At 37.1% G+C, this 22922-nt stretch overlaps 1 protein-coding gene and 1 long non-coding RNA gene across 5 annotated transcripts in view; one reads left to right on the top strand and one right to left on the bottom strand.

Moving 5' to 3' along the window:
* Positions 1-22922, top strand: part of LOC141578168 (uncharacterized) — a 206717-nt gene that overhangs the window by 134474 nt on the left and 49321 nt on the right. The window lies entirely within an intron of this gene.
* The window catches only part of COL28A1 (collagen type XXVIII alpha 1 chain), a 160016-nt gene that overhangs the window by 102688 nt on the left and 34406 nt on the right, over positions 1-22922 (bottom strand). For 2 of the 3 annotated variants that reach the window (XM_074367449.1, XM_074367448.1), the window contains exons 12-17: positions 19182-19256; positions 18027-18095; positions 13033-13101; positions 10449-10517; positions 6954-7022; positions 526-594 (exon numbers count right to left, since the gene is read on the bottom strand). In XM_074367449.1, the coding sequence (XP_074223550.1) occupies positions 526-594; positions 6954-7022; positions 10449-10517; positions 13033-13101; positions 18027-18095; positions 19182-19256 (420 nt within the window). The remainder of the gene's footprint in view (positions 1-525; positions 595-6953; positions 7023-10448; positions 10518-13032; positions 13102-18026; positions 18096-19181; positions 19257-22922) is intronic. The other variant, XM_074367450.1, reaches the window with a different exon arrangement.

Here is a 22922-nt window from a genome sequence, read left to right as displayed (position 1 = left end):
CTTATTGGCTTGTTGTGCAGGAAGTGGTCTGAGCTTGGACTTAGTTACAGATTCATCCAACCTTAGACAAAAAGTATCCAGGGAAAATATTCTAAAAAGCACCAAAATCAAGACCTGAATTTGCCACATGCCAGTAACTATTTACATAGCATTCACATTGTATTTGGTATTATTAAGTTATCTAGAAATTACTTTAAAAATACAGGAGGATGTGAGTAGGTTATATGCAAACCATTTATATAAGGGACTTGAGCAACCTTAGCTTTTGGTGTGGGAAAGGGGTGGGAGTCCTACAGCCAGTCTTCTGCAGGTACAGGGGGATGACTGTGAACACTTCTAAGAGCATAAAGAAAACATACTACATTTTCTAAACCATTATGGATATCAGTAACATTTTGCATTAAGCAGAGATCTCTGGTTTTTAAGTTCATTTCCTCTGCTGCCTTCCAAATGCACTGGTCACTGACCAGAAAACATCAGTTAGAATATAGGTAGATTAAACTCTGCTCTCATTTAGAAAGTTACCTTGGAACCAGGTAAGCCTTGTCCTGGGGGCCCTTGTGGACCAGGTGGACCAATAGGACCTTGGATTCCCTTTAAAATAAAATTTAAAAAATAATATTAGTGAAATTAAGAAGAAATTTGGATAAGAATAGTTTCAGATCCTATAAAATAAAAGTTTAGTCAACAACCCATAATTGATTACTTATTTCTGGTTCATAGTAAGGGAAGCCTTCTTCCCTGTTCCCATCTGCATGGCTGAAGTGGAGACCTAGTGACTCTCCTGGACCACGTGGATGAGGGAAGCACCCTTGGAAGGGCAGATCAACAAGAATGAAGAAGTCTGAACCTCTGAAGACCCTGATGAATAGAGCCAATGCACCAGCTTGGAGTTATAAATAAGAGAAATAAAAATTCTATCTTATTAACTGATTTCACCTCTCAGTCACATGCAGGCAAACCTATATCCTAGCTGTACCAAGAGATACTTCTCAGGATGTTACATTGAAAATTCGACCGAGGCTCTAAGAAGCTATAGCCTGCAGGCACCAAACTGAAGAATGGTCTGACACTTGACTCTCACTCACACTGTGAGTATAAAAAAGGGGAAGAGACAGAGCTTGATAAGGTCTTCTTTGGAGAAAGCAGTTTCATAGAGTATTGGAGAAAATGAGAGGGTTGCTTTTCTCTTTACCACGTTCTAGAAAGGAAACATCAGTGAAACCAGCTGGAGACCTTGATTTTTGTTTTGGGGACACAGTGGGCCAGCGTCTGACTTGTGCCTGACAAAGCTAAAATGGGCTGTGACAGCCCAGAGAGGGCTGGGGTGGGATCAGCCTGTGCAGCCAGACTTTGTCAGTGCAAAGGCCACACAAGTTATTTTTCTGTGGGCCAGATATACTCTAAATGCCTGGAGCTGACCTGGAACTGTTCTGAATCCTGTCCAAGAGGACCTGAAAGAGTAATGGAACTCCAACAGAGAGAGTCAGCACGGAGTAAACCCCCAGAAAAGCAGAGGCTGATGGGAAGAAACAGCTGGAGGAAGAGAGTCCTTCATCCATGTCCCAGGAGGGGCAGCCGCAGGGGCAGTACAGGCGCCCCACCAGGAAGTGTAATCATCAAACATCTGCCAAGACCAGAGGACCCAAAGCCCGCCAACAAGAGACCAGCCAAGAACGAACCTCTGTGCCCTCCCCCCATCCTCCCATCCTTGATTCAGCCTGGGAGGCATAAGAAGCACATTCGACCCCATGGACCACAGGCTCTCCCTGCAGCTCACAGCAGACGAATGAAAATTAAAAGGAAGATTAATCATTGACTAGATAGTTTTTATTACAAGATTGAACCTGTGATTTGAAACTGAGAGGTAACCCTATAACTTGCTATTACCTAAAAGTGATAAGAAAAGTCAATAGCCTGCTGGTAACTTGTTTCCATGGCAAGAAAAAGAAAAAAAAATTTCCTCACTGAAAAATATTTGAAGGCATGATGAGAGACATAATAAGATTTTCTTTTGTTTTCACCCTGCAGGTCATGATGGTGCAAGTAATGGTTATAGATTCATGATTATTTTATCACAAATGTTGTCTCCAGTTATATGATACAATTGCTTATTCATTTTTTATGCTTATTCATTTTTAAATGACAGATATTATTCCCCTTTTCTCTGGTTGATGAAGATGAAGCAGGCTAAAAAAATTTAAGGAAGCTAAAGTTTAGTGTAAATATTGAGTTATCATAAGAAGAAATTCTTCCTGACTTTTACAGGTGTCTACAAGTCGCATGCAAGGAACCCCAAAATTCAAAGGTTATATGTGCATGTATGTGGGTACACATGGATATATGATTATTTATATTTCACTTTACTTAGTAAGAGATTTGAAGTAGTCAGGCACCCAAATATTTAGTGAAAATCTGCAGGCCACTTGTGGGATATTGAAAACATGTTGCTGGAAACAGAAGTTCCCCTAGAAACCGCACTTGGTCATGATGTATAATCTGTTTTATGTGCTGTTGGATTCTATTTGCTAATATTTTGGTCAGGATTTTTGCATCTATGTTCATCAGTGATATTGGCCTATAATTATCTTTTTTTGTAGTGTCTTTGCCTGGTTTTGGTATCAAGGTGATGGTGGTTTCATAGAATGAGTTTGGGATTATCCCCTCTTTTTCAGTCTTCTGGAAGAGTTTGAGAAGGACTGGTATGAATTCTTCTTTGTATGTTCGGTAGAATTCCCCGGTGAAGCCGTCTGGTCCTGGACTTTTATTTGTAGGGAGGTTTTTTATTGCTAATTCGATTTCACTTCTAGTGATCGGTTTGTTCAAGTGGTCCGTTTCTTCTTGATTCAGTCTCAGTGGACAGTATGTTTCCAGAAACTTGTCCATCTCCTCTAGGTTATCCATTTTGGTTCCATATAGTTTTTCATAATATTCTTGCATAATATTCTGTATTTCTATGTTATTTGTTGTAATTTCTCCATTTTCCTTTCTTATTTTGATAATTTGTGCTCTCTCTTTTTTCTTCTTTGTGAGTTTGGCCAGAGGTTTGTCAATTTTATTTACTTTAAAAAAAAAAAACCTGCTTTTGGTTTGATTGATTTTTTTCTATTGTTTTTAAATCTCTATTTTATTTATTTCCTCCCTGATCTTTATTATTTCCTTCCTTCTGCTGACTTTTGGGGTTTTTTTGCTCTTCTTTTTCTAATTCTTTTAGCTGGTGGGTTAGATTGTTTATTTGAGATTGTTCTTCTTTTTTGAGGAAGGCCTGCATTGCAATAAACTTCCTTCTTAGCATTGCCTTTGCTGCGTCCCATAAATTTTGTGTGGTTGCATTTTCATTTTCATTTGTCTCAAGGTATTTTTTAATTTCAACTTTGATTTCATCATTGACCCATTGGTTTTTTAATAGCATGTTGTTTAATCTCCATACTTTCCTTTTTTTTCTCCTTTGTTTCTCTGTAGTTGATTTCTAGTTTCATGGCTTTGTGGTCATTAAAGATGCTTGGATAATTTCTATCTTCTTTCCCCTAGAAACTGATGAGTGGGAAAATTAATTTCTGTAAGAGAAATGGAAAGATCTAATAACAGTAATCCAGTGGGGAAACATGTAAAATAAAGGATAAGAAGAAAAATGAATAACTGCCTACAGAGAGGTTAAATTTAAGTAGAATTTAAATCATTTATCTTAAAAAGGTAAACAAATTCTTTTCTTGTTCAGAGCAGTTTACAAATAACACCTTCTATTAAATTTCCTATCCAGTAGGGATTGGCTCCATATGGTCATGTGTACCTTGAAAGTTTTTTCTCTTGGAGAATAAGAGAAGGGGATGAGAAAATAAAAGAAGTCAAAGAGGGTTTTGTTGTTTTGTTTTGTTTTGTTTTGTTTTCCCCAAGCTGAAGAGCAAGAACTTCTATCAAAAAACAGCATTAAAGCCAACAGGAAGTGTCAGGTGGGAGGTCCAAGATTCACAGGCCATCTGGAAACACTTGGCTTTCTTTGAACCTCATTTTCAGCCCCATAGTGGTGACTCAGCACCAGGAACACCACAAGACCCAGGATGTGACAGTACTGTCCAGCCACTTCTGGAATCAGAAACTAGCTGAAGTTATTTTGCAGAAACTAGCAAATAAACTGCAAAGTTTTAGAATGCCTGGGGGTATAGTCAAACCATGATCCTGTGTAGTCCCTCCCCTCAAAAAAACAGCTCTTAGTTATTATTTTTTTTAATTGAAGTACAGTCAGTTATAATGTATCAATTTCTGGTGTACAGCATAATGTCCTAGTCATGCATATATATACATATATTTGTTTTCATATTCTTTTTCATTAAAGGTTATTACAAGATACTGAAGATAGTTCCCTGTGCTGTACAGAAGAAGTTTGGGGTTTTTTTAATCTATTTTATATATAGTGTTTAACATTTGCAAATCTCCAACTCCCAAATTTATCCCTTCCCACCCCCTTTCCCTGGGAACCATAAGATTGTTTATCATGTCTGCAAGTCTGTTTCTTTTGTAAATGAGTTCATTAGTGTCCTCTTTTTTCTTTCTTTTCTTTTTTTTTTTTTTTTAAGATTCCACATATAAGGGATATCATATGGTATTTTTCTTTCTCTTTCTGGATTACTTTGCTTAGAATGACAATCTCCATGTCCATCCATGTTGCTGCAAATGGTATTATTTTATTCTTTTTATTGCTGAATAGTATTATATTGTATAAATATACCACAGCTTCTTTATCCAGTCATCTGTCGATGGACATTTAGGCTGCTTCCCTGTCTTGGCTTTTATAAATAGTGCTGCTATGAACATTGGGTTGCATGTATCTTTTTGAATTATGGTTACTTCTGGATATATGCCCAGGAGTAGGATTGTTGTATCATACGGTAAGTCTAGTTTTAGTTTTTTGAGGAATACCCATACTGTTTTCCATAATGGCTGCACCAAACTACATTCCCACCAGCAATGTAGGAGGGTTCCCTTTTCTCCACACCCTCTGAGCATTTACTGTTTGTGGGCTTTTGAATGATGGCCATTCTGACTGGTGTGAGGTGATACCTCATTATACTTTTGACTTGCATTTTTCTGATAATTAACAATATTGAGAATTTTTTCATGTGCCTATTGGCCCTTTGTGTGTCTTCACTAGAGAATTGCTTGTTTAGGTCTTCTGCTCATTTTTGGATTGGGTTTTTGCTGTTGTTATTAAGTTATATGAGCTGTTCATATATTCTGGAAATTAAACCTTTGTCAGTTGCATCATTTGTGAATATTTTCTTCCATTCTGTAGGTTGCTGTTTTGTTTTGCTTTTGGTTTCCTTTGCTGTGCAAAAGCTTATAAGTTTAATTAGGTCCCATTTGTTTATTTTTGCTTTTATTTCTATTGCCTGGGTAGACTGCCCTAGGAGAACATTGCTAAGATTTAGTCTGAAAATGTTTTGCTTATGTTTTCTTCTAGGAGGTTTACAGTGTCTTATGTTTAAATCTTTAAGCCATTTTGAGTTTATTTTTTTGATGGTGTGAGGGAGTGTTCTAACTTCATTGATTTATATGCTGCTGTCCAGTTTTCCCACACCACTTGCTAAAGAGACTGTCTTTTCTCCATTATATATTCTTGCTTCCTTTGTCAAAGATTTATTGATCATAAGTCTGTTGGTTTATTTCTTGGCTCTCTATTATGTTCCATTGATCCATATGTCTGTTTTTGTGCCATGATCGTGCTGTTTTGATTACTGTCCAGCTCGTAATTATTACTGAAATATTTATATACAGATCAATCTTGGCTTCTCCTGTATCTTAATCCTCTTAATTTGTAACACATATTATACTATAATATATATATATATATATATATATATATATATATATATATATATATATATATATATATATATATATATATATATATATATAATATGTATTATATAATATGTATTATACTGGGACCTCTACCAAGGGGAAGGAAATAGAAAAAGGAGTAAGATCCCACTTGACTGTTGCTTGGATTAACAGCAAAATTTCTAATTGATTAGAATATGGTTAGAAATAAACTCAGAGTTAATGTCAACAGTGAGATTTAGAATTATCTTTTTTATCCTTCCCTTCTCATACTATGCTAGATAAAGGAAGTACTATTTGCTCTCTAAGCAACAGAATAATTCAAACCTTAATCATCAATTTTAATCAAACTGATTTGCCACTTTCTATACAGAAGGACATCCAGAAAAAATTTGGATTTGTTGGCCACTTTGATTAAATAAGATTATGTAGGGAGATGGTACTGTTATATTGTCTTCATATTATTTTGACCTAACAAAATTACCCAGCTTTTTCAAGTTATAGTCAGAAGATTTTGGAAGCAGTTCAGCCGTAAATGTAGAGACATCCTCAGAGATCTTTTTTTTTGACCAAGAAGGGCCAAGAGTCATTTATAAACTTTATCTGTGCTTTGCTTCTATTCAGGAATGATGCTCCTTCAGTAAAGTGGTTGCCTCTGATTCTGGTCCTTGTTTTAAGTTGAATATTTTTCCAGATTGATATACTGGTAGGGAAATACTACTCTATTAGCATTAGAAAAGAACAGGATATCATCATTCACAAAGCCTCAAGGGGAAAAACACACACAATCCAAGAGGTAAATAAACTATCGTTCCCAAGGGAAACTAAATATATAATATATTATTCCAAAACTGTTATTCTGTTAATTAGGCTTTAATGTTGAAAGTCACAGCACCGAGAAACACACAAATTATTTTTTAAGTCTTTGGAAGTTCTAAAGACTAAAATCTCATGAAACCATCTCATCCTTCCCTACATGCACTTTTGGATATGTATTCCATTGCAATTTCACTATCAAATATATGCACAGCTGTTTGCGGGACTGGCCTTCAGTGAACACCAGGATTTGGCCAGAATGTTCTGTACCAAAGAGAAAGAGAGAAGGCATTGATTACCTGTTCCCCTTGACTCCCAATTCCAGGGATGCCCATTGGTCCTTGGGGTCCCACAGGTCCCAAATCCCCCTGTATAGAAAATAAGTCAGAAATATAACAATAAAACTGAACCTCATTTTTTCATACTTTATTAATCTTGAATTATGCTGGATTAAAATCTGTCTTTATACCATAAAAAACTTCAACACAGAAAGTCAGAAAACATCATTCTTTTTAAATAGTTTATAGTTCAAATTTGCCAAAACAGTGTATGATGTTTTCACTAGTCTAAATTGGTGAAAATTTGCACTAGCTTATATTTATCATTCATTTTTCTCTCAAGAACCAAAAATTCCGGAATAGTTATTATAATGACACAAACACTTCTGTTAGGATCATAACAGAAATATGTAAAAGTATTAAATTCTTAGGATACAAGAAAATCAATATTTGAGAGAGAAATTAAAGAAAATATTTTTAAATTTTCTAATTTTTCTCCAAATCTTACTAAAATGCATTTTAAAAATTAAGAAATTATCTAAAATAAATGCAACAATATTGAAGACCCTCACTTTCTCCTTCCATGAAATAAATTTGGGGAACAAAGTGAGAGTTATCAGGAAGAATGACAGTATCATTCATCCATTCTTTGTGTCTTTCAACAAATATTTGTTAAGTTCCAAACATGGGGAACTGTTGCAGACATAGGGAAACAGCAGCGACCAAAACAGCCAAAAATCTCTATCCTCATAGAGCTTTCATTTTTGCAGGGGAAACAGAAGATAATAAACAAGATGGACAGATGAAAAAAACAGTATGTTGAATAATGATAAGTGCTGAGAGAGGGTACAACTCAGTGGTATCGCACATGCGCATGCTTAGCATGCACGAGGGTCCTGGGTTCAATCCCCAGTACTTCCATTTAAAAAAATAATAATAAGTGCTAAAGAGAAAAATTAATCAAGGAAGGGGGAGATAAATGCAATTTTGGATAATGTGGCCAGTGATGGCCTCACTGATGAGAGGGAATGAACCAGGTAGAAGCTGGGAGGAAAAGTATTCCAGGCAGAGCAAACATCCAGTGCAAGGCTGATGCCTGGCACGTTCCAGAAACAGCAAGGAGCTAGTGAGCATAAGGGAAAGTGACAGAAGATGAAGTCAAGGGAAGTGTGGCAGTGGGCTCAGGCAGAACAACCAACAGGAACTTTTAGGTCATAGTAAGAATTTTGACTTTTCTCTGAATGAGGTGAGAAGCCACTGGAGGGTTTTGAGCAGAGAAGTGGAAGATCTGACTTAGTCTTGAAAGGCTCACTCTGGACGCTGTACTGAGAATAGATTAAAGAGCTTGTCTGAATGGGAGATGATGGGGGCGTGGACCAGGCTGTTGGAGTGAAAGTGGTGGGGAGAGCTCAGATCCTAACTATACTTTGAATCCATCAGGATTCATTATAGTTGGAGAGGACCCTAGGATGTCTTTGAGGTTTTTGGAAGAATAGACTTGTCATTTACTGAGGAGAAGCCCGAGAGAGAAGCAAGGTTGGGGGAGGGTGTAATATCAGGAGCTCAGTTTAGGACATGTTAAGCCTGAGATGCCCAAAATAGACATCCAAATGAAGGTATCAAGTAGGCAGGGGGGAGCTGAGCTGGAGACATAAATTTGGGAGCCCTTTGTGTACAGATGGCACTTAAAGCCATGACTGCGTGAGTCTTCCAAGAAGATAGAAAAGAGAGAAGGTTCCAGGACTGAGCCATTTGGGCCCTCAAGTATTAGAGGTCAGAGAGATGAAGAAGAGCCAGCAGTGGAGACTGGTAAGGTGCAGCCAGAGAGATCAGGTGAAGAGATTGTTTCAGGAAGGTGAGGATCCTATCAGGGGTGCTACTGATAGTCAAGTAAGTCGACAACTGAGAATTGACCATTGGGTTAGGCAACGTGGATAAATATGCTTAGTTTAATACCAGTTGTATTTAGACTATATCAGGATGTACAAACTTTTCCTTAAACAGTTGGATAGTTAATATGTTATGCTTGAGGGCCATAATAATGTCTCTTTCATAATTAACGAGTGCTGCTTTGGTAGTACAGAAGCATCCATAGACAATACCTAAGTGAACAGGTGTGTCTGTATTTTAATAACCCTTTATTTACAAAAGCAGGCAGCCCACCCTATAGTTTGCCAGTGCCTGGGCTAAATAAGTATATTTTTATGAGCAAAAGCACATGATTAGATCATATTTTATACAATATTAAAAAGCATGCTGAACCTGTCATTATGACATGCCTCGGAACATGCTTCTTATTAGAGTTTATGTCAACCCCTAGTCTAAATAAATACCATGGAAGGAAAAACATAATGGACTCAAGTTCTAATTCAGAGCTCAGTTGTTCTGACTCAAAACTTGACTGCTTATCATATGGCAGGTGCTGTGCCACATGCTCTTCATGCTTTATCTTACTTAATCCTCACAACGACCATCTGGAAGGAAGCACCCCCATTTTCCAGATAAGGTAAAGTGGCTCTCAGTCACACAACTGTTAGATGGCAGAAGCAAGATTCACATCCACTCCCTCTGACTCCAGAACCTCACTCATAATCACTATTCTGCAGATATTCAATAACACATAAGAGATATCCTCTCTTGTCCATTATAATTTACATTTAACTATCTGTACTAAAACTATATCCTTGTTCTGTAACAACTGTATATATTTGGGGGTTGTTATCATAGTAGTGTTTAATCACTTGAATCATGGAATATAAAAGAATAAGAAAGGAAGAGAAGGGGAAGGGAGAGGGAAGATATACTGGTTGGTAAGGGAATAGCAGATGAAAGCTTCACAGTTACTATGTGATAATGTCCTGATATTTCAGTGTGTTTTCTCTGCGTGAGCTCCAGATATAAAGCCACAAATGCCAGGTCAACCACACCCGAAATGGTTAATTTACTGAACTCATAACACAACAGTTCTGTTGCACTGAGTTCTCACTGCTCCAAAGGAAGAAAGAGCATTTTACATATTTTTAGAGTATTTTGGAGCTGGAGTTACACAACCAGAGCTGAACTATTTAAACCAAGAATTGTATTACATCTAAAATTTGTACAATTCTCTATTTATTCTCCACTATCTCTACTACTTAAATACAGATACCCAGAAGAGATAGCTACTAGTAAATGACAAATAAAAAGAGTAAGTAATTCAAGTAGAAATACAACACCTAAGATATTCATCAATGTCAGTCATTATTCTGATATAATGTATAATGATGTGCTTAGATATTGACATATAAATGACTCCAAATTGATATGAGGTCCTTTTTTTTTTTTTGCACATTTCTTAAATCCTTTCCTCCTTCAGCAGTTTTCCCTTCCCACGGGTCTTTAGGGCCTTTATAAATACTGAACATCTGTGTGGTATGGTTGTCAGGTTGTATACAGTTCATAAATGTGCATACATAAAGAACAAGGGAAAAATAATGTTATTGCCATCTTTTCTATTCTATACCCTGTATGTAGTACCTTGTCCCCTTTGATTGACAGGCCTTGTAATCCTTGTGGACCAACTGGTCCTTCAGAGCCTTTTTCACCCTGAAAAGTATATGAGAGGGATATCAATGCACTAATAAAAATTAAGGTTTTAAAACAAAGAATTCAAAGCATCCAAATTCACTGCTTACTACAAATGGGTAATTCTACCTAGCTCCAAGATGTATAATTTGCAAAAAATAAATTAGTATTCACATTCATAAGTAGGAAAGAAACTGTCCAAGTAGAACACATAGGCGGCATCACTGAAGTTGGAAAAGAGCTCCATTTCCAGTTTAAGTAGAAATATCCATGGGAGAGCTAATCAATCACGTGTTGCAGCCAACTGAATCAGTCTTCCATTTCCTCAACTTTCTACAGCTGATTCCATTATTACATAATGAAAATTTGTCTCTCAGTATATGAAATAATACTTGCTAAGACTGAAATATTAAATGTTTTATATTAGCATATAATATAACATAATATAAACATTTATTGAAAACTTAGTTCTAGAAGAATTTATGGAAAATCTTCCTGGATATGCTTTTAGAGTCACAAGACCTATATAAATAGCTCTGGTCAGAATGTAGTATCAATGAAGTCATAATCCTTTGTGCATTTGTACAAAAAGTAAACTGTAAAATCAATCATAAGTAGCAAACATTTCATGAATTTATTTGAACCAAGGGTAAAATCAAAGAACGTTTGCAAGAAACCTAGGAATCAGGAAATATGTATGTATTCTCTGTCTCTCTGTATTCATAATTTATTCACATAAGCCCTATGACATTGCCAAGCTGTCCCAAGTTGCACGTGTAGAAGACTCCTGGTCTTGGTCTTGCAGGTGGGGGAGTGAAGTATTCTGACTCGTGGGTTCTTCTGATCATTACCACAGAGTGTAATTGCATATAGTCAACCCTAAAACAACAGTGACTATGATGAGGTCTTTCTTCGGTGAGACAGAGGGCAATGCAGTGACATGAGTTATTTTGAGTGAGGATATTATTGTATCATCCAGTTGCACCTGTCACTAGGACGTGCCCTAAAATATGCTGCTCAGTGTTTCACTTATTCCTATCTCATTTCTTTCTTATTTTTGGAGAAAAAAACCCTACAGATAATAAAGAGAAATAATTCTATTTGAATTTTCCAGGTTGTTTTGGCTACACACTAAGAAAGATTTATTATGTGTCAAAAAAATTCAAGAAATTATGTGTCAAAACTTTTTGAAATGCACTGCCAAATTGCTGATCTCTGACTTCTCATGATATCTGGGTTAGTCAAGGGCATTAGTAATGTCCCTTTTATCCAATATATTATTTCCATTTATTATGACAAATTAAAATTTGTTAGTTAACAGTGGCATCTTTTAAAATTGAACCCAGCAATCACTCACAACTTGGAATTATTTGTTTTGGCTAATTGATTTCCCTTTAGTTGAGATTTAGGTTTCTCATAGGTAACTGAATATTGATCATGGTGGAAGCATGAGAATGAGAAGCAATTTTAGAGTGTGAGGCTGTATTGAGGAGGTCAGATCTTAGTCAATTGACTAAATGACTGAAGTGGGAGGTCCTAGACACTTTTGAAACAGCATGTGCTTCTCTGAGCAGTGTGTCTGCAGGCTTGTATGTGAGTGTGTTTGGGAGAAAGACTTTAGAAAAGAAGGAAAAAGGTCTCCAAAATTTATACTTACTTATTCTGAAAGGCTGTTGATGCTGCCCAAAATGTCTTGGAAAATCACTTCCTGTGTGGCCTTTGGCAAATGTGCTACATATTGTAGGTAAACAGCCTAGACCAGGGATCAGCAAACTATAGCCCATTGGTCAAATCCAACCCACTGCATGTTGTTTGCAAACAGCAGTAAGGACCACAGCCATGTTCATCCATTAATACACTGTTTAGGGCTGCTTCGTGCTACAGCAGCAGAAGTTAAGTAGTTGCAACAGATACCATATGGTTCACAAAGCGTAAAATATTTACTCTATGGCCTTTTACAGAAAAAGTTTGCCAAGCCCTGGTCTAGAGGAACTTGAGCTCCAAGATACATGGGAAGCGGTGGAAACCTTTAAATTCTCAGTTGCCAGGTAGAAGGTAGGTCTCCCATAACATTTTGCTCCTTCTGGGAATAAGGTAACTCTGGTTCCCTCCACTCACCCACATTTCCTTTCTTATATTAATAACAATACTGTTTGACTAATTGGTTTATTAGACTGTTTCTTATTTATGTTTCACAAAACAGCTGTAAGTAAACCTTGGTATAGCTTCATTTCTGGGCATAAAGATGTTATTTATCACTGGGGCTTAATGACTACCAACTATGTTAAGTGATTTTTCTAATTTCATATGCAGTAATTATATGAAGCAGAAGCCTTTTAATTACTTATTTATAATTGCAAATACCATGATAGTTTCGTGTTAAGGGGAAATTTCCATATTACTATATTGAACAGGGTGAAGATGGTCAGGAAAATACTTGACTTGGGATAATTGGCTAGGACACATTTTTTAAATTTGTAATCATGACCATGCAAGACAAAGCGTTTTTCCTTAGTGTAGAAGATGCGATTGTTACCTTGGGTCCTGGAAATCCTTCTCCTGGTAAGCCCCTCTCTCCTGGGGCTCCCACAGGCCCACGGGGACCCTGGTTAGGAAAAGAGGGAGTGAGGAGCGAGAGGAGAGAAAGAGAGAGAATGGGAGGAGAGGAGAGGGAAGGGAGGAGAGAGGAAGAAAGAAAATGGTCATATCTCAGTTAACATGGGCACGTAACGATAGAGTCCTATCTAGGTTATTAGTGAGAATCCTCCTAGTAAACACCATAATAATCCATAGAATCTTAAGATTGTGAAGAATAATCTTTTCACTGTACCATTTGATTGGCATAAGAGGTTCTGTTTTGATGTCCTCAAATTAGCAGAAAATGGAAATTAAGTGACCCTTTAGAATAAGGATGAGGAAATAAATCCCCCGAGGAGAGGCTGAAAATCTAGGACTAAGTGGCCTGGAGAAGGATGCGGAGTGATTAAATAATTGAATGAAGTATCAGGAGAGCCCTGTGAAGAAATCATTGCACAGCTGTTTCAAATCACGGAATTCTGTTTACGTGTTGTTTTAATTTCTATCCTGATAAATTTGGATTCAAACCGGAATTCTTTCAGGAACTGGTTGCATCCCACTGGAGGTTTATGTACAAATAGGAGTCTTGATAGAATCATTGAGAGGAAACAGGGTTTTTGGCCAATGATTAAAATGGAGGAGTCCATATGGTTAATTGCTCAGAAGGGCAGTTAGAAAGGTGAGGACATCTCAATACAGGCTTTGAAGTGGACTGATAGGAAACATACTAATTGAAAAATAAAAGACAACAGCAAAATAGTCTCTTAAACTAGGAATTTTAAAAAGCTATAAATTTGTCCTGTCTTTACTCTTGGCCAAAAAGCAAAAAAAAAAAAAAAAAAAGGTAGAAAAAGGACTAATAACAAGAATCATAGAAGCATAAACTAAAGCTTTTCCTCTAATGGATCTAGAAAGATAATTAGGGCTCACTTGCTTGGGAAGTAAATCTGTGATGGAACAAGGTCGACTGAGTTGCCCAGAGCTCCAAAGCCAGCAAGCTGCAGCCAGCATGCTGCAGACACTCTGAATGATCTTGGGACTTGATATACAGCTGTCCAGGGAAATTTAAGAGGTACCTTCCACTCAAGCGTGGCTGCAAAACTAGGATACAGCTTTATGCTCATCAGTAACTGATCACAGCTACAGATTTAGAAGAAAGTTAATTGTATCCCATATTTAATTTTTTTGCCTTTCCCTAATATTGTATATCATAAAAGGCTTCTTTAGTATTTATGCAAAGCCAATTTAGTAAAGACTTTAATTAAAGGAAAAAGCTAGCATTTAATTCAATTTAAATTGCTATGCTTGTGGGAAAACTAGCTTTTAATGATCCAAGAACCTTAATCAAAGCTCTAATATCCATGACAGCTTACTCTGATGTTAGAGCCGTTAACTAGGGGAAAAATAAATATAAGCATGAAAACTAGATTGCAAACTCAATGGACAAGCCCTAGCTAATACCACAGTGTAACAAAGTAATTGACAAATTATTCTTCTTCCCCACTGATATGACAAATGAAAATAACTCAATTGACGTTGAATGCAAAGTCTTTTTCCAGTTCATTCAATTTTTTTCCCATTCATTCAACAAATATTTACCAAATGCTTGATACATGCAAGTCACTGTGCTAGGGTCTAAAACAGCAGACATCCCTGCTCCCTGACTCATAGAGTTTACAGTCTTCCATGATAATTAAAGGAAGATTTTGGTGTCATTTGGACTGAGGTTCTAGTCTCAGCTCTGCTATATAGGCATGTGACCTTAAAGAACTAAATTAATCTCTAAAGTTCAGCTTTCTCATCAGAATGGTGGAAGCAATAGTACCTACCCCAAGCACAATATTACTATAAGGATTAAATCAGAGATTTAAAGCTCTTATATAATAAGCAATCAATAAATATCTGCTAACACAACCAGAATTATTTTAATTATTTTACTTGAATCCTCCCATCACTCAATGTCCTTTTACGAAGTTTTTACAAATAAAGTAGTCTCAGAGTGAATGGCTTATAGTAAGCAATGTGGAGAGAGGCATGCTGCACAGACTAAACACTGAACCTTCCTTCCATCTCTGCTTTTCTAGAGTACATTAGCCAAGATGAAAATAAAAATAATGAAGGCTTTGAGGAATCATGTGTTCCAAGCTGCTGAGAACAGAGTTAATGCTTGTGAACAATCACTTAGGGACATTTTAAAAAACAGTGATCCGAGGTTTAATTAGTGGAAACTGTCAGAGTAATATTCCACACCATCAGTATATTCTCAAGTTTTCCACTTAAACACTCAAGATGAAAGATGATTGTTAACCAGAGAAGAGAAAGAGCAGGTACTTGGGTTAGATGAACTATACTTTTAATTTATTAAGACAGTACCAACACATTATTTTTTCAAAGACAGAAATGCTCTGTAAAAAGCTCACAGTGTCCTTTTCAAAGGCCATGAGAACCAATTATAACTATAATATTCTTATTTGGCTTCTAATGAACACCTCTAAGTAAAACATATGTAGTGGAAGAAACTAATTATCAGTTAACACGGTCTGATCAGAAATACTTTATATGAGACATTAACAAGATAAAATATTATCCATCATCCATTTTCTTATTATTTTCCTTAATAATCTCAATAGTGTGGATAATCAATGAGTAGTTTCAATATACATTGCAAGCATTAAAGATAAATATGCTATAATAAAAATTGTCCTTAATATTCACTTAGTGCCATCTACTTTATTTTTAACTTCAAAGTAATTATAGTTTTACATCAGGGGGTATTTTTTTACCTATAGGGCTCTGAATATCCTTGTACAAAAAACATACAGATCACCCTGAGAGTCTGAACCAATGTATTTTTCATGAATCCATCATCTATCAGACCAGCACAAAACTACTGGTAATCATATAATTAAAGATGACAGTTGACAGTTCGAAGTTAGGTTATGGAGCTGGAATATTAACTCAATCAATTATATTTGCATTGCTGTTATGAAAGAGGAGAGTAGTACTAAACCTGAAACCGCCTGAGATGATTCAGGCAAGGAAACAAATGTAAAGAACTTTCAGTAGAACCGTTCATTGTCAGTCCTAAGAGAAGACTTTATGTTACTTCGAAATAATTCAAAAACCTGCATTGTTAATTTTTCATTATGACATTTGGGGGCAACATTTTCATACATTACTTGAGATTCATCCCATCTTTGTTATGATTTTAGTTCCCAGTTAAATGACAGGTTTCACAGTGTCACTCTGATTTGTGTAACTGTGGCTTGGAAAGCAGGAAAACAAATAATAATTTCATGTTTTGGCAATATTGTGAAAACTCTCCAGCCACAAACAGAAAGGCAAATGATACAAATCTTCCTTTAAAATGAAGGTCCAAAAAATAAATAAATAAGGGAAATCACAGGGTTATAAAACAGAAAGAGATCTGAACACTAGAGGTGCCCATGTAAGCTGACAGAGTAACTGTTGTGGGTAAGAAAGTGTGGTTGTGTGGTGGGACTAAGTCTTGGAAGCCTGGGAGAGAGAATCAGGAGCAAAGACTTGCTCACTCAGTGGAAAACAAGGAGAGAATTAGAACTAAGCTAGGACCTTCATAGTTACATATCTTTCTTCAGTGATTGGGCAGGGTAGAAAAAAGCCATCCCATTAACACAGTGTTATGAGTGACAATCTTGTCAACATTCACTTGGGCTCTAAATGGGCCTGAAAACTCCTAACCTGCTCCTGTTTTGTGTATGGGTTTGTAGTTTCAAGTGACACCACATTGGTGATAGGTCTTACGTTTGCTTCAAAATCCTAGGGTTCTTTAGGACAGTTCATAAAGGCGTTGTGGTGAAATATGAAGTTCATTTTTATTCCCAATAATTCAGAGCATTGTGAAAAATTCTTTTTCATGGCTGTCAAAAACTTCTCAAATTCTCTGCTGCATTCCCTCTACACATGGCGACCTCTCTGGGTCTGTGTCTTTCTACCAGGTGTCACTTTTGGTTTTCTGCGTTTCCAACCACTCCAATGTAGAACCAGCGGTGTCTTCTTTCTCAGTGGTTTCATTTTAAGGGTACTGTCTAGTTAGTGGAAACTAAGACTAGATGATTAGTCCATTGTATCTTTCCTCTATATGAGGGTCTGTTTTTTGAATTAGTGTATCCAGACATTAATGAAAAGCCTAACCCTCAAATAGGATGCTACTATTTCATTTTCAGAGTACAGCAAGGATGCACATGTTTCTGTTAATATTTACATCTGAGGAACTATGCAGTGCAAAACCCAATTGAGAGACCAAGTATTTACAATCAGTTGTGCTTATTTGTACCCCAGCAAGGCAGCTACTGTTCTGTCCTAGGAGAATGATGATTACTTGAAAAGTTAAAGTTCTTATAGTAGAATACTTATGTTTTATTCATTTCCTCTCCAGTTCTCTTTTGATAGAAGTTTTTCTTCTCCAACAATAGTAAACATCAAAGCTACATCAGGTGGAAGCTGTAAATAACACGGGTATTACTGGTCTGACATCATGAGTTCTAGCTTTAGAGTGTACTCATGGATTAGGCAATGAGCAAGGTCCTTATTCTCAGAGATTTTCTCATGGTTACAGAAAAGTCAATTACAGAATATAGACGCTAGGTCTGAATATAGACCTCCTATCTCTTAGGAAATTTTGACATTATGAGGACTCTTTCCTTCTTGGACAAGCGGATTAATCTTGTAAGAGATTACAGTAAGAGAGAGACTGCGGTACATGTCTTATAAATAAATATATAAATGTACATATACATATATATATTTCAAGTGTTATGAAAAATAATACTTGGATCTTATCTTTTCATATATATCATCTTTTGTTGTCCAAAAAGATAAAGATGGCTTAATTTAACCACTTATTCTAACCAGAAACAGTGTATAAAACTATATTTGTCATTTTCGTTCCATCTAGAATTTTTTGCTACTCACTGTCTGGCCCGGCTCACCAACACCAATTGGTCCTGGAGCCCCAATTCTTCCTTCCTGGCCTCTTTCCCCCTGCAAGGAAGACATAATTAAATGAAAGTTTGAGTTTTTAAATAAAGAATTTACATAGCACAAAATACCCTGGAGATTTCAACAAAGATAAACAGCAATATTGTCAAACTTTTCACATTCATAAAGAATTAAAAAAAAACTAGAGGAAAAATATCTTGAATTTAAGTGAACAAATTACGCCAAAGTATTCATTAATCCTTCTTGTCTAAATGCAGTTCGGCACCTTTAGCTTTCAGAAACTGTTGTGTAGTGATTGGCAGGATGGACTGTGCTCCTCATTTTGATTAGTGAGACGACCAGTTGACAGTGCTCGTGCTGATGCCTGCTCCATCGCCGCCACCCTGGGGTGCCTCTCCCCACCCTGCCCCACTCCATTTCACCTCACCATTCAGTTCTATTTCCACTTATCTCATTCAGAATCCTTCCCCAGTAACTCTGCCAATACAAATGCCACCTTCCCTGGAGTCTCAATGTGCTTTTTGTCTAAATGCCATCCATGGTGACACTGCTTATATTTGAAGTGCACTTTTTTTATACTGTCCTCTGTTTTAGTCCTGCACTGAAGCCTTATTGTCCCAACGACACAGAAAAGCCATTGAAAATAAGCACTTCTGCTCTAGCACATCTTGCATGATGCAGAGCCCCCTGGGGTGTTGGGTGTTCTAGTTCTTTCTAGTTCCCTATAAGCTCCTCTGTCAACATCTACCTGATCAGTGTCATCGTTCTTCTGATTTCTGTCCCTCTATGCTTATTTGATATGAGCAGGTGATAGTTGATGTGTTAAAGTGTTTCATGTCCTAGGACCATGTTTGCATGCTAATATTTAAAGTCCACAAAAACTCAATGGAACCAGCTGACCAGAGAGTGGGTATTTGGAGACAAGCAAAATTTTTATCCCAATCCAATAAAAAAGTACAGATTATTCTTGAGGTAACTGCCCCTGACCAGGGCATTGAAATGTCCAAGCACCCAGACCAAGTAACTTATGCAGGCAGCCTCCTTGTGTCTGTGAGGGTCAGAACAATCAGAGCTCCCCCAGCCCTACAATAAACTTAACAAATCATCACTAGGCAAAGGGACAAGTACCTTTACCTTAATACCTTGCTGTCCAATACCAGGGGCTCCTGGAGGACCATAAGGACCAGGAGGACCAGGCTCACCCTAGAGGAAGAAACAGTGATATGTTAGGTCAACTCCATAGTATTTGTTGAGCAGCTCTTAGACATATAGTGATGTGACAGGGGCTTTGAGGGCAACAATAAAACCTAGTACCTAGTCACCACTCTCAAGTGTTTACCACCCACAGATTGAACTTCCTTTAACCATCAGAGATGTATACAAAGAGGACTGGGTTAATGTGGACAGCCCCAGAGCTCTGTGTCTCATGATCTTTGGATGAGTGTGAATGCGAGCGAGCATGAGTGTAAGCCTGCCAGGGGCATTGACGAGGTTAGGGAGGCCACTTTCATTCTTCTCAGAAATTAAGGATGCCTATGCTATGGGTCTCAAGATTAAAGAAAGCCAATGTTTAATAAAACCTACTGTTTTCAAGCACTGCCCTGGCACTTCGTATAGATTATCTCTTTAATCTTCTAAAAATCTTAGGAAATTGGTATTTTTCTCATTTTATGATATAGAAATATAATCTCCATTTTTAAATTCATTTTTCAGCATGCATGGTATCACAGAAAAATAAAACATGGCTGTTTTCATTCAGTCTGCTTGAATCTTGGCTCTATAATTTACTAAGTTTGAGCTTTTGCAAGATTCCCATATGCAAAATGAAGATAATTATAGCTACCTTGTAGCATTGTTTAGAGGATTCAAAATATTATCTGTAAAATGTCTAAATTGTAACCAGTCCCAAGGTAGCTGCATAATATATGTAGATCAATTGTTATTCACCAGACTTTCCTTGAGCACCAACCTGGTACTGAGTACCTGCTTACATAATGATGGGCATAAATCAGGTTGCACCTGCACTTTGCAGACACTTACAATCTGGCTGGAGAGACAAACTAATATAAAACAAAATACAAGCATGTGAATTAGCTATAATAAAGATATTAACAGAGCGTGTAAGATCCTTAGGCAATAATTCCTTAATTCTACCTTAAGGAATTCAGAAAGTTTTATATATAGTAGAGGAGATATTTCCTCTGAACAAAGAAGTATGAATCATATCTAATCTGGTAGGAGAGAAGAGGAAGAAAAGTTCAGGAAAGGGAAAAAGTATGAGGCGTAAAATGACGTGAAATGTTCTGGGGACAGTAAGCAGCACTGTGGGCTCAAGCAGACAAGAACAAGGTGACAGTAGGGTCACTGCCTGGCGTGGCACTGTCCACTGAAAGTATACAGTGAGCCACATATGTAATTTAAAATTTTCTAGTAGCCACACTAAAGAAAATAATATTGGATTTTATTTAACCCAACATACCCAAATATAACCAATATAAAAGTCTTATTAATGATTTTATTTTTAATTATTTGTTAATATTATGTATTTGAAGTCCTATGTGTATTTAATACTTAAGGCATATCTCAGTTTGGACTAACCATATTTGTGCTCAGTAGTCACGTGTGGCTACTGTATCGAACAGCACCGATTTAGTGATTTAAAAGGCTGGAGGCTCAGGTCAGAACCATGGAGAGTACCAACATTTAGGTTGGGTGGGAGTGGAAGGACATACAGAGATGTCTGATGGAAATTTGGGGATTACAGCGGCCAAGAAAAAAAAAAAGGGATCTGAAAAAAGTAGTGTAAAAGAAGTCAGAAAAAAAGAGAATTTCAAAAGGAATTCATCATTCCAAAGACAAAGTCATAGTCTTCCACCTGCAAGCCTGATGATCTTCCAGCATTCTCTCTTTCCGGGAAGGGCACCAAGATCCCTCCAGGTGTCAGGCCAGAACCTAGGAGTCATTCTTAACATCTCTCACTCCCTTACTCCCCATATGCAGTGCATCACCAAATCTATCAATATGCTCCTAAATCTCAAATCTGTCCACCTCTGTGATCCTCTGCCATGCCCCTACAGTCTACCCCAAATTAATATCATCTCTTGCTCAGACTACAACAAAGTCCTTAATATTCCACATGCATCCATTCTAGCACACTCTAATTTATTCTCCCCATTGCTACCGAGCAATCTTTTAATTTTAATTTGAGGAAAACCCTTCAAGTCCTTTCCTTTTGCTCTTAGGGTAAAAACAGAGCTCCTTACAAGGCTTGTGGGCCCCTGCATGGTGTGGTCCTGTGGCCTTTTCAGTACTATCTGTTATTAGTTGCCTCTTCACTAATGACCACCACTGGCCTTTATTCAGTTCTCTGTGCTTGCCAGCCTCTGGCCTGCCACAGGCTCTTTGCACATGCTACTCTCTCTATCTGAGGTGTGTTTACCTCTGTCTTTTCCTAGTTGATCCTTATAATCCTTCAGATCTTATTTTAAGCCACATGGATCATGGAGGATCTCTTTGGTCCTGTGAAATCCCTATTCTGCAGGCACTGATATCATTGTCCTCTTTGTCTGAGCCTTCATTACGGTTGCACCTCTGTATTTCTACAAGTGTTAATATATCTTCCCATGCACTGTGGGGAGGATGCCATGTGATTTTGCTTAGCTTTGGATTCTCAGTGTTTAGCTAATTGATATTATCTACTCAACATCCATACATCAAACATTTACTGAACATCGCCTGGGGAGCAAGTACCGTGCCAGCCGCTAGAGGTGAACAAAACAGAAAACCTGGTCCAGGCTGGGGGGAATTGGGGGTCTAGAATTGCTCCTCTGGAGTTCTCTCTGGTTTACTTAGGTTTTCCACTAAGAGCAACTGCGCATATATTACATAGTGATATCAAGTATAGTTTATCCTACCAACTTACCCAGATACAATCAATCTCTTTTTTTCAGCTGAAAGAGTAATAAAATCCCAATAAATGGCCTAAAGTTACACTACATGGAAAGTTCAGCTAGAGAAACCCAATACTCCGTATTCCTGGCACTGACTCTAAACAAAGTCAACATCTTTCCTTTCCATAAAATAATAAATAAGGAATGGTTGTTCAAAACTCTGAATTTTTTGAGGACAGAACTTTATCTTTTCTTGAATCATACAATTATGAATAATTTAGTCACACCTTGGGCTCTTAACTGTAGAGAGATGTTTTAGTAACTTCTTTTAATTGTGTCCTGGATATGTGTAACACCAACTTTAATATTTTAAGTCTTGAGACAAATATTCTCATATCTTCCCAGTGGAAGAAAACGATGAATGAGCATTTTGTAGGTGCAAAATGGTTCAAGCATGGACAAAACACATGATTATCTGAAACTCCATGCAGTGATGACTATATACAAAGGTTTGGAGAAAAGTCAAGAAAGGTCCTTTTTTTTTTTTTTTTTTTTTTATTTTGGAAAGAAAGAAAAGTAGGAGGTGGTGAGGGCAGGAAACTAATATTTATTAAATACTTTTCAAATCAAGCTCAAATTTTGTTCCTAATTCCTCTTGTTTCAGAGGAAATGTTGCGTAAGAGGCTTATTTTTAGCAAGCGCATCAGGCTAGCTTTGTTCCACATTAATAAAAAGGTGGTTGTCAAAATACTTAACTGCTCAGTTATTGCCAACACATATGGTTCTTACTATGTAACCGGCGCTGTTCTAAGTGCTTTACACGTATTAACTTACGTAATCCTCAAAACACCTCTAAGCCATTGCTACTACTATAAACTCATTATGTGAATGAGAAAACTGAGGCATGGGGAGGAAAAGTAACTTGCCCAAATCACAGAGCTAATACAGTATAGGGCTGGGTTTCAATGCCCGCAGTCTG

Source organism: Camelus bactrianus, chromosome 7, assembly GCF_048773025.1.
Source record: "Camelus bactrianus isolate YW-2024 breed Bactrian camel chromosome 7, ASM4877302v1, whole genome shotgun sequence".
Taxonomy (NCBI): domain Eukaryota; kingdom Metazoa; phylum Chordata; class Mammalia; order Artiodactyla; family Camelidae; genus Camelus; species Camelus bactrianus.
This window is presented reverse-complemented; position numbering and strand designations above follow the sequence as displayed.